Genomic DNA, 12,636 nt, shown 5'->3' with positions numbered 1-12,636 from the left:
ACTTTCACCCCATGGGAGACTGCTTCAGGAGTCCTGCCCACCAAGGGTCAGTTTATGCAGACTTTCATCAGCCACTGTGCACTCCGTGTTATGCTCCCTACAAAATCTCTAGAAGGCAGCTCACAGCAGGATCCCTGATGAGATTTCTAATAACCACTCCAGTTATTTTATGGAATCCTAGAATCCATTAGTCAAAAAGTTAAAAAAAGATGTCACACTAGATGACATGACTGATGTCTCTGTACCGCGGCTCATCATTGTTGGCCAGAAGTCTCTTAGCTTACACATAGGCGATTTGATAAGAACTCCAGTGAGATGGTTCATTCTTGAGCCATTCGTTGCTTAATATCAGCAGCCTGCCCCCCCTGCCCTCTTTTTTTAAGTTCCTAGCACTGCCTTCTGATTTTGCCAGTTGGGATTTAGGATACAACCCTTGCCACCAACAGCAACCATTTTTGGGTTTACAAATATCACTACCTTTCAAGTTTTAAGAGGTGTGTTCCTTCCCCAATCTCCTGTCACCTTAATTTCATCATCTGATGTTCTCTGCTTCTTCTCCAGTTCCTTCTTTTCTTTCCTCATCATTATAATAAAGGCCAGCAAAACTCCATGCTTCACTTTGCTTATTTGCGTAGCAGGACAAAGTTGGCCTGCTATCACACAGCACGTGAAGAGAAGGTGTCCCTTGCAACATGAGTCCCCAGTTGACAAAAGTGGATGAGATGGGTCACTGGGCAGAGATTTTATGTGTTCTCTTCTTGAGTGGAGTAAGAGTCTTTCACTAAATGGGCTCCAAACTCTAGCTAGATCATTATCTAAGCAGCACAAGGATTATGGTGCTTGGTGTCTTGGATGCCAAGGCAGAGAAAGAGAATGATATTCCCTTCAGAAGATGAGCTAACAAAGTTACCTGAGCAAATCTGCACAGGGAAAAGACACGAGTGGTCTTAAAATATCAGAGTCCCCTAAGATGGCACAATTTTCCTTTCTATTTCAGGAGTGTCAGTACCCCTCTGCAGGATAGTAAAACAGATGCAAACGGAGTGAAAATACCACCATTGTGATCTCATGTCTAGATGTAAACATGGATATAAAGCAACAATACACAGTACTTCTGCCCTCTCTCCTGGGCTCTAAAAAGGATTTGACCTTGTATAGATTAGTTTGGCCAATATCTGTAGATCTTTTCAGACAGATCTCCTTGCAACTTTGATTCTGTATTTTAAAATGTGGTGCCAACTTTTCTCCATCATTCTCACTTCTGGGATTAAAGCTGAAGATGTGATGGTCACGAGAAATGTTCCTGAGCTGACCTGAGACCATGGCAAGGGCTTAATGCTCTCAGAGAGTCAGGCAACGTGCCCTCAGCTACAGATAACAGCTAATAGGATGCCAGGATCCACTTAACACAAACAAACCTAAGACAGTTCTAAAGAAAATAAGGTAAGGAGGGCAGATAATATCTAATGTCTATTAGGGAATTGCCTAGAACCAGGAAGTAGAAAAGAGAGAATGTTACTTTTCAATATTGCTTTCATGAGCAATTCTTAGAAACCACAAAATGAGTATTATGAAAGGCTTGTTTCTGGAAAGGCACAAGGAGGTTTCCAGAAAAATATCTACTTCTGCTTCACTGACTAGGCTAAAACCTTGCACTGTGTGGACCACAACAATCTGTGGAAAATTCTTAAAGAGATGGGAATACCACACCACCATACCTGTCTCCTGAGAAACCTGCATGCAGGTCAGGAAGCAGCAATTAGAACTAGACATGAACAATGGCCTGGTTCAAAATTGGAAAAGGAGTACGCCAAGGCTGTGTATTGTTACCCTGCTTATTTAACTTATACGCAGAGGATATCATGAGAAATACTGGGCTGGAAAAAGCACAAGCTAGGATCAAGATTGCTGGAAGAAAATATCAATAACCTCAGATATGCAAATAACACCACCCTTATGGCAGAAAGCAAAGAAGAACTAAAAAGCCTCTTGATGAAAGTGAAAGAGGAGAGCGAACAAGTTGGCTTAAAACTCAATATTCAAAAAACTAAGATCATGTCATCTGGCCCCATCCCTTCATGGCAAATAGATGGGAAAACAATGGAAAGAGTGACAGACTTTATTTTCTTGGCCTCCAAAATCACTGCAGATGGTGACTGCAGGTGTGAAATTAAAAGCACTCCTTGGAAGAAAAGTTATGACCAACCTAGACAGCATATTAAAAAGCAGAGACATTACTTTGTCAACAAAGGTCCATCTAGTCCAAGCTATGGTTTTTCCAGTAGTTGTACATGTATGTGGGAGTTGGACCATAAAGAAAGCTGAGCACAGAAGGATTGATGCTTTTGAACTGTGGTGTTGGAAAAGACTCCTGAGAGTCCCTTGGACTGCAAGGAGATCAGTCTAGTCAATAATAAAGGAAATCAGTCCTGAATACTCATTGGAAGGACTGATGCTGAAGCTGAAACTCCAATACTTTGGCCACCTGATGAGAACTGACTCGTTAGAAAAGGCCCTGATGCTGGGAAAGACTGAAGGCAGGAGGAAGAAGGGGACAACAGAGGATGGGATGGTTGGATGGCATCCCCGACTCAATGGACACGATTTTGAGCAAGCTCCAGGAGCTGGTGAAGGACAGGGAAGTCTGGCACGCTGCAGTCAATGGGGTCGCAAAGAACTGGACACGACTGAGGGACTAAACTGAAGATTTGAAGCAATAGCTTTAAGTACAGTGAGATAAATTTTGTACTCTACCCCTCAAATAAAATAAGGTGTAACTAATCTGTTTGCATGCTGACCAAAAAGCTCCCCCCTCCCCACCCTCAACCAAAACGAAGAAATGTTAGACTCACGTTGGTGACATATTCGATATCCTTCCACAGGATGCACTCCCTGGGAAAATCAGCCAAGTCTAAGAAGTGATCCACCACCACTTGGCCAATTAAGTCATGGCGAGAGAACCTGTCAAAGTCATAGACAGAGAAGTGAAGCTTCCTGGCTGCAAGGTCATTGTAGGGAACTGGAAATAAAAACACTTCATCAAACACCGGGTTCAGGGTCTTTCTGTGAACTTTAGTCTGGTGTTTGGTCTTCCGATCGGGAAGCAAATATATCTTGACATAGGGATCTGAAGTCCCAGAAAAGTCCTTGGCGGGCAAGTTGACAGCTTTGTGGATCTTCACTATGAGCTGCTCTAAGTCACAGTCATATTTTAAAATGAAGTTCAGTTTCCCACAGGATTTACTGTTACTCCTTCTCCCGTCATCGTTATCCAATGACCTCTGCTTATATAACTCCGGTTTAATTCGACCAATGCCAGTCAACTGTTCCTGTTTTTGAAGTTGTTGGATATTGAAGTCTGGGTTTGACAGGTTGAGTTGTCTTCGGATTGAATTGTGCCTTGAATGAAGAGCAAGAGAGAACAAAGTTATAACCTCATTAGCTCTGGGTCTTTCACAAACCTGTGCCTGGGATGTAGGTAGACTGCTACATACTATTAAAAGTTTAGATTTGTAGGCTTTTTTAAAATCTAAATTCAAAATGCCTATCAATGTGAGTAGGCAGTTCCCCAAGGCTTGAAGCTCAAAACGGAGGCCTGGGCATCTGGAAGTGCTCTTACTAACATGTGACCTTGAAGGGTTTAATGTGCTTTCTAAACTGTCTAATATGAAATTAGAGAAGCTTATTCAGCTGGTGGAAGGTGAAAGACTTGTACAAACTGGTTTAGAAAATAAAATTATTCTCCTTAATATATAGTATGGTCCTGAAACTGAAATAGTTAGCTATGTGGTATCTTAAACAGAATAGATATTTTTCTAAATTATATAGAATTTCCTGGCACTGGTTTTTAGCCTACTGAGGATTCACATTCTCATGGGATAAGTCAAATCATTTCATCACAAGAACACAGTCTTTGCTCTTCTGGAAATGTATGTGACAGGATGCATCTGTCGGTAGCGGATTCTGTTGACTCTGAAAGATACAAGTGCCAGCTCCATGACTGTACTTCCATCGTACCACGTGGGTGACAAGTGATGAGGAGGGAGGGTTTTATTCCTATAATAAACACTGAGACATAAAAATTAAAGGTAAGCTATTATAAATCTATATATGGATTCAGTTAGAGAAGGTTGGACACTGGTATTACAAATTAAATATTTGCTATCAGAATCTATATTTCACCCTATAAGCTTGCTGGTTTGGGTTAAAAGTTTTCCTGAAAATCTCTTTGCCATATGTATGGTCCTCACAAACTGAGAGAAGTAGTCATTACATAGAAAGCTGTCTTTAAGGTTATTTTGTTCGTTTTAGTTCATAGCTATTATATTGTATTTTGTCTCTCAATCACCTTAATTAAAATAGCTCCTCTTCACCAGAAGGTAAAAGGGAATAATCAAACTGTCTCTGAGGTGTTAGTAAATAGTTGGAGAGACAGAGTAAACACTGGAGTTTGTATTCTTTTCCTTTCTTTGGACTACTTTATGAAATGAAGGTGCAAATATGGGATTAATAGGCCCTGAAACATATTTGAAATTATTCTCCCTTGTCATACAGATGCTATGATGCTAAACATTTCTCTTCATCCTAAAATACCCTCCTGATTACTAATCACTCACACGGTACAACAAAAGCACAATCACAGAGTTGTCCCTTGCACTTGTCACAGCCAACAGTCTGCACTCAGCCATGCACATTCCCACATGTGCAAAAACTGTGTGGCCTGAACGTTTCTCTTGTGGAATTTTAATTTCTTACAAAGAAATCCACTCACCATCTTAAGTTTTCTTTGTATCTTTTGATTTTTCGAGGATGGAAGGGGAGAATCGGGTGGACAATGATAAAGCTCTCTGTGCTAGCACCCAGGTCAGTCCCTGTCTAGATGCTGAACCTTTGCAGTGCTAGACTAGACAGTTTTAATCCTGCTCTACTGGGATTTCTGGGCAGAAAGGCCCCCAGTGGGCAGCAAGCCTCAATCTCCATGCAGGGGTCATAAGTGGCTGGAACCAGCTTTGGTTTCCTCTGCTGGTGATTTTTCTCTCCAAGCTGGGTTCAAACAAGGGCCCTGCTTGAGTCTGGAGTCAGTTCCCACCTATGATGGGCAATCCTGGGTGCTATACAGTTAGTCAGGCTGCTACTGCTGCTGCTAAGTCACTTCAGTCGTGTCCGACTCTGTGCGACCCCATAGTCGGCAGCCCACCAGGCTCCCCCGTCCCTGGGATTCTCCAGGCAAGAACACTGGAGTGGGTTGCCATTGCCTTCTCCAATGCATGAAAGTGAAAAGTGAAAGTGAAGTCGCCCAGTCGTGTCTGACTCCTAGTGACCCCATGGACTGCAGTCTACCAGGCTCCTCTGTCCATGGGATTTTCCAGGCAAGAGTACTGGAGTGGGGTGCCATTGCCTTTTCCAGAAGTTAGTCAGGGGTGCAGTTTAAATACTAAAAGTGCATCTTCAAGACCTACGAGATGTGCCGTCTTGGCACCAACGTCTATGAGGGAACACGGGTCCTGCGTCTACTCCGGTGCAACCCCTGCCACTCTGCTGCCACTTTTCTCCTGAGGTGGTTGCCTGAGCAGACTCTCTGTGCCTAAAAGCTTAACTGCGAGGTTTTTGAGTCATGGCTTTGGCCTCCTCACAGCAGCATTTTGTCTTATCTCTCATCTACAAGACTAAACCTGCCATGTACACTTTAATTTAAAATACATGAACTTGGCTGCTTGGCAATAGAACATGTTCTGTTTTACTCTCACATTTTCTTAGACATGAAATCTGGAGAGAAATAAATCCTACGTGTTCTGCTCTTCTAACCAGGATGGATTGCCAGGGGGTGGAGGGGAATGGGCTAGGGAGGGCATTATGCAGAGATTTGTACTTCAAAGACCAAAGTAATAGAGCCCATTACCTCAGAATCCAACTGCACAGGAGGACTCCATTCCAAATTCCAAGAGAGCAGAAGATTCTTTTAAAAAATCAAGCACAGGTACGAATACTACTGTTTACCCAAATGTTTTACTCAACTAGTTTCAGTCTCAACCTTTTTCCTCCTATTCAGGATCACACATACTATTGGGAAACCAGTTGAATTCAACTGTAAGGAAGTGGCTTAAAGCAGATGGCAAAGACTGTAACAGGCCACGACAGTGCTCACTCCCTGGGGCTTTCTTTCAGTTGCTTCCAATTTCCCTCAGGAAAGAGTGAGTGGTGACTGGAGTTGGGGGCATGGACCAGCAAAGCTCAGAGCAGCCAGAGAACCAGGGTAACCCATCACCCTGCTGCCTAAAGTTGGCAGCTAGAAAGGAGAGCAGGGAGGCTTCCCCCAGGGACACAAAGGAGAAGATGAGGTGGAGGAACTGGAAAATCAATATTCCACAGTTTCCATGGGCTACTTAAATGGAGGCAGGAGGAAAAAGCAAATCAAAAGCAGAAAAGAGGAAAGATAAAGAACAGAATGTCATGACCTGAGCTCCCCTCGAGATGAAGGGTCCGAAACAGTCAGTGGAGGGGGACCTCCAGTGTAAAGTAGAGCCCCTCCCCAGGGTAAGGATCTGGAATTCCACCTAGGGACACAGAAGGAGTGTAGCAAGCTTTCTCCACCTCTTGCCCCACTCAAGGTGGGCAGAAGCCATTTTCCTGTTGTGAAACAGGCAAGGAAGAGGACGTCACCATTGGACTTGGCTGACCCAGACCTGAGCCGGAAGACTGGTGGCTGACCCTGGAGAATGCCCAATTTCCAAGATGACCAACCAAATCTGCAAAGCTGATTTCCCACAACAAGCTCAAAAACACACTTTCAGGCCTGAAGGAATGTGAGCCTGTGCTGAGTTGAGCCAAGGGTAAGGAGAGGCAGGTAGATGCCTATACACAAAAGGATTCCCCCTCTCCTTCCATCAAATTTGAATTAACCAGTTCCAGCATCCCACTCTAAGTCTCCAGATGAAGTCTCAGTCACCCCAAAAGCCAGCCACCTCCACTGGATCTTAAGAAAGAGGACATTACTACAATTTAACAAATTTGAATGTGCGAAGTAAGAGGTCAGGTAGGGAGGGAGGGAGAGAGAGACAAAGCCTTGTTACTACCTTTCAGGAAATGCCTGGCCAGGGGGTGAAGAGAGAGTTGTACACTAACATAAGTCAGGGCAGAGGGGATAAGAACTGACTGGATGTCAGGGAGAGGGATAAAGAAAGGCCTCTGACTTGGGAAACTGTCACAGTACTTGGAGACCGTACTTGAGCAGAGCCTGCCTACTTGACCTGGCCTCCTACTTCTCAGCCTCCCAGCTGATGCTCTAGACCTCAATGGGGAAATTAAATTTTCCTCCTGGGGCCCAGCTCTTCAGCATGATGGGACCTTCAGCTCTTCTGACCCAGCAGCTTTCCCCTCACACATGCCCACATCTTCCCTTCCAAGTTCTGCGTTAAGAACCAGAGTTCAGAATTTCCCTTCCATCGCTGGGTTTCCCATGCAACCACAGACAAGAGTATACTCTTTGACCCTCCCTCATCTCAGGGACCACATCTCAGAGAGGAAACTTGGCTTACCCCTTCCCTGGTTTGGGACACTGGTGTTTTAAGGCTTTGGGGACCAAAGACAGGAAAGAAAGAAGCAAACAGTGACTTCAGAACCATCATGGGTTTCTTTACAAAGTTCAAATCAACAATTTGGAAACAGGAAACTAGCCTTCCTGGAATCTTCCCTTGTGAAACAGAGGGGAGGGTCTGGTTGTTCTGAATCACAAATGGACACAGAAGAAGGGGGAATAGTAGACAAACAGACAAAGTTAACTGACTACAACAGCAGGAGGAAGTGGGATTCAGAGGCTTATAGAGTGAGTGAGATGATGGAGATGCAGGTAGCAGGCCTTGGTGGGTGGAGGTGTGGGCTCAAATGCTGCTGCATACATGAAGCCTGTCTTGTTCCCCCCACCCTCAGCCAACATAAAAAGGCACGAAACCTTGGTGTCACCTTCAAGTATTTTATTCTGTTACTAAAATGAGCCTATGTCCACCAACACTTTCTCTGAAGTGTTCACGTGTCTAGAGTAAATATATAAATGCCATGGACATGATAGTTCCTGATAACTATCCCAGTAGAGAAAACACACATTTATATCTCATTTCAGGGTCTCACGGAAGTTGAGAGAGGTCTAGGCAACTTTTATTTTTGAAGATGTCAGTTTATTAAAATCTGAAGACATAACTAAAAGACTAATTCAAAACATAATGTTTGAAATGTTTACATCTAATCAGTGTTTTCAACATATAAAAATATATATATATAGCTTAATAAACCTGTGCTACTCCTGGAGTAATTACAACATTTAATCCTAACGTACCACTTACTGGAGTTGTGGCCAGTAATGACATTTAGCGGGCTCAAATTGTCTTCTTCTTTCAATTCTGCCAGAGTATTTCTGTGACTCTACAGATTACTTAGTTCAGAGGCAAGTTCAAAAGTCTCTGAACTTACTTTTTGACAAATTCAAAAGTAAGGCTCTGAATGAATGTGAGACCTGGGACAAGTCACCTTCCATTGGTTTCATATCATTACAGGCTCCACTCAGTTTATACTTTTAGTGCTTTGTCACTTTTGTCATCAGAACACAAGAAAAATGGCCTGATACTGATGAATGCATTTTTTCATTCATGAAAAATTCCACTATGTGTGAGAGGCTGCACTAGGTGTTAGATACATCAGTTCAGTTGCTCAGTCGTGTCCGACTCTTTGTGACATGGATTGCAGCATGCCAGGCCTCCCTATCCATCACCAACTCCCCGAGTTTACTCAAACTCATGTCCATTGAGTTGGTGATGCCATCCAACCAACGATCTCATCCTCTGTCGTCCCCTTCTCTTCCCGACTAAATCTTTCCCAGCATCAGGGTCTTTACAAATGAGTTGGTTCTTCGCATCAGGTGGCCAAAGTATTGGAGTTTCAGCTTCAGCATAAGTCCTTCCAAAGAACACCCAAGACTGATCTCCTTTAGGATGGATTGGTTGGACCTCCCTGCTGTCCAAGGGACTCTCAAGAGTCTTCTCCAACACCACAGTTCAAAAGCATGAATTCTTCAGTGCTCAGCCTTCTTTATAGCCCAACTCACATCCATACGTGACTACTGGAAAAACCACAGCTTTGACTAGACAGACTTTAGTTGACGAAGTAATGTCTGCTTTTTAATATGCTGTCTAGGTGGGTCATAACTTTTCTTCCAAGGATCAAGTGTCTTTTAATTTCATGGCTGCAGTCACCATCTGCAGTGATTTTGGAGCCCCCCCAAAATAAAGTCTGTCATTGTTTCCATTGTTTCCCATCTATTTGCCATGAAGTGATGGGACCAGATGCCATGATTTTAGTTTTCTGAATGTTGAGTTTTAAACCAACTTTTTCACTCTCCTCTTTCACTTTCATCAAGAGGCTCTTTAGTTCTTCGTTTTCTGTCATCTGCATATCCACGGTTATTGATATCTCTCCTGGCCATCTTGAGTCCAGCTTGTGCTTCCTCCAGCCCAGCATTACTCATGATGTACTCTGCATATAAGTTAAATAATAAGCAGGGTGACAATGTACAGCCCTGATGCACTCCTTTCCTGATTTGGAGCCAGTCTGTTGTTCCATGTCTGGTTCTAACTGTCGCTTCCTGACCTGCACAGGGAGATGCAAAGCAGATCTGGTCTCTGAACTCACAGAATTCACAATCTAGAGTGGGATATAGCTAGTAAACAAACAACTGTATAGTCAGAAATAGATTTTAGTCCTGTGAGGAAGTGAAAGTAAGGCAACTTGCAGAAGAATAAAGAGTGGGAAGGAGTGGAGGAAAGACTACGTACTTCAGACAGGTGCTCAGGGAACTCCCCATAGCTCAGATGGTAAAGAATCTGCCTGCAATGCAGAAGACTTGGCTTTGATCCCTGGGTGAGGAAGATCCCCTGAAGAGGGGAATGACAACCCACTCCAGTATTCTTGCCTGGCAAATTTCATGGGCAGACCATGGAGTTGCAAAGAGTTGGACATGACTGAGCAACTTTCATTCATTCAAGGAAACTTTTCTGAGGAGGTGACATCTAAGATGGAACATTAAGGCTGCAAAGGAGCCTGACATGGAGAGAAGCATTCCAGGCTGATGGAATAGCATTTATGAAGGTCCCAGGGCAGGAAATGGCAGGTATACTGAAGAAAGCAAGAGCAAAGCTAGTGTAGATGGAGATGGAATGCGATGAGCTTTTTCGGGTAGGGTCTCTTAACAGTCCCGGCTAGTGGCATCCTCTGGGGTTGTGCCACGTGGTGGCCCTGGCTGGAGGTGAGGCCTATAGCTGGTAGCAAGAGACTATGGTGGTACGACACAGGGCCTTAACAGACCTGATAAAGAGCTTGTGGTGTGGAACTTGAAATTTTTATAAAACCAAAGTGTTATAAAAGAAATTGAGAAGACTTAAAACAGATTGGACTTTCATGTTGGGTCATGAATCAGGAAATGGGTTAGATGGTTTTTCAAGGATCCTTCTATTTTGAGGACTCAGGGATTTTCATATATTTGGAGTAGAGACCTTTAAAATGTTCTGGTACTGAAAAGTTCTAAAAAAAAAAAAATCCACATTCCCAGGATATTAGGTCATTATACAAAAGGGATTTCATCCAAATTGAAAGGAATTAGCAGGAATTTTGGAGGGTCTAACAGTAACTGAGCTAATCAGAAACAGAAGGCAAACATGCCTGATCTTGGAAGAACAACAGAAAGTCATCCTGACCAGAAATATTCTTAGAAGATACAGCAAAACTCATCGTTAGGACGTTCCCAAAGGCAGTGGTGGGAACCATACATATCTAAGCTAAAGAGGCCAGGTGACAGTAGGATTTCCAAAGCAAATGTCATGGCAGAAGCTGTGCCAGTCTCTGTGACAAGTGGGGAGGCCTTAACTGGGAGTCCAAGCGTTGCATGTTCTGGGCTGAGCATGTGCCCAGGGAACTTTGGGACAAATGGTAACAGCTGCAGGAGGGAAGCAGTATGAAAGAGACAGCAGTGAGAAAGTAAAGATCATAATGAGAAAGAAGGGAGTAGAAATAATAACTAGCAACGCAGATTGTTTAGAGCCATCTCAGCAAGAGTAACTTCCCCACCCGCCACAATTATGGTATGAAAAATGCTACTTAAAAAAGGATGTTAAAAATGTTCCGGAGTATCAAGGAAATTTCATTCATTTCCCCCACTTTGTCAGTAAAAAAGCTTTGTGTGTGTGTGTTTATAGCACAACTCTAAAGAATTATAAAACCATATCCTTCTCATTATGGTAAGACCATGAGTCAAAGATACGTATTTCCAGACATAACCCATAGAATCAGGTCAGCAGTAATTTAGATAAGAATGTTTGAAATGCAAAATGATGCAAATTATCAGTATTAGGTCAAATACAGCTGGAAAGAGTTTAGTTGTCATATGGGACTCAAATATTACTAAACAACTTAAGACATCAGAAGAGAGAATTAATTGCATGACTTCAAAACTAAAATACATCAAAATGTAAATGCATGGATAATTCCTTCCCTTTCTCTTTATTTTTGTTTTCCTTCTACCCAGTTTCTATAGGTCAGTGGTAAAGATATCTACAGTTTTTAGTTTTAAATAAAATCTATTCTTTGATATGCAGGTTACGTATGTATTTCCTAGAATAAACACTAATAATTATAGTGATATGATTGCAATCAATTCTCTAGAATTATGGCAGAGTCCTCGGACCTTTCATCTAATAAAAACACAGTACTATTACACCATATTGATGGAACCCAGATCAGAAAAATTAACATGCAGAGTAAAACCCAACAGGAGACAATTTCAGTGGAGACTCCATCTGAAGGCCCTACTTACTGAAGCACTGAGAGGATTTTATTATGAGTCTGCACCAATGCACAAACTCCACGGCAGCATCAGACAGAGCTCTAGTTATATTTAAGTCTTGAATCTGAAGAGAAGCCCTAATGATAAAATCTGAAGATTTCTTCTAAACCAAATGGCAAACAACCATCCATTTCTTCACAGAGGAATATTTTAGATAAAGTTCTTTGATTCAGAATTGGAAATGATGCTAAAATAGGTTTTGGAAAAAATTAAATTACAGACTGTCATATTCCATCCCACTTAATGTGAATAAGCAGAGCCTCTAGGATAAACTTGATTAACATAAAAAGGGTAAAATCTTCTAGAGGACAAATAAAAAAGATTTTTTTAAAAATAACTGCAAACTGTGCTTGTACTTTTCAAATAACAGCACATGCTATTCCTCCAGCTATCACTCAAGCAAATATTTTCATTTTAAAGAAAGTTGCTTTCTTAGTCTCTTTTCCTGAAGCCTTATTGAGAGTGAATTTTTATATACAGTGATTCAGAATTGGCTGTTTAGCCTCAAAGCTATCTTTATGCATCAGAGTCCTGGAAGAGGCAGGTCTCAGTGATGATGATGATAATGACAGCATCACCAAAAACAAAACAGCAGCTCATGGTGTGGAGCAGCCACTAGGTGCAGGCCTGTGCAAGGCATGTGACGTGCATGTCAGCATCTCATTCTCAAAACCACCTATCTCTGTTCCTCTTACACAAGGGAAACAGAAACAGATGAAGGTTAAATAATCTGTCCAACATCACACCTGCAG

General features: G+C 42.5%; 1 protein-coding gene across 2 annotated transcripts in view; it reads right to left on the bottom strand.

Annotated features, from left to right (window-relative positions):
• Window positions 1-12,636, bottom strand: part of SYT9 (synaptotagmin 9) — a 211,406-nt gene that overhangs the window by 129,815 nt on the left and 68,955 nt on the right. For both annotated transcript variants that reach the window (XM_018059486.1, XM_018059487.1), the window contains exon 3: window positions 2,853-3,399. In XM_018059486.1, coding sequence (XP_017914975.1) covers window positions 2,853-3,399 — 547 coding nt within the window. The remainder of the gene's footprint in view (window positions 1-2,852; window positions 3,400-12,636) is intronic.

The sequence above is a fragment of the Capra hircus genome, chromosome 15 (assembly GCF_001704415.2).
Source record: "Capra hircus breed San Clemente chromosome 15, ASM170441v1, whole genome shotgun sequence".
NCBI classification, from domain to species: Eukaryota; Metazoa; Chordata; class Mammalia; order Artiodactyla; family Bovidae; genus Capra; species Capra hircus.
The sequence above is the reverse complement of the archived record's forward strand: the minus strand, read 5'-3'. Positions and strand labels throughout refer to the sequence as shown.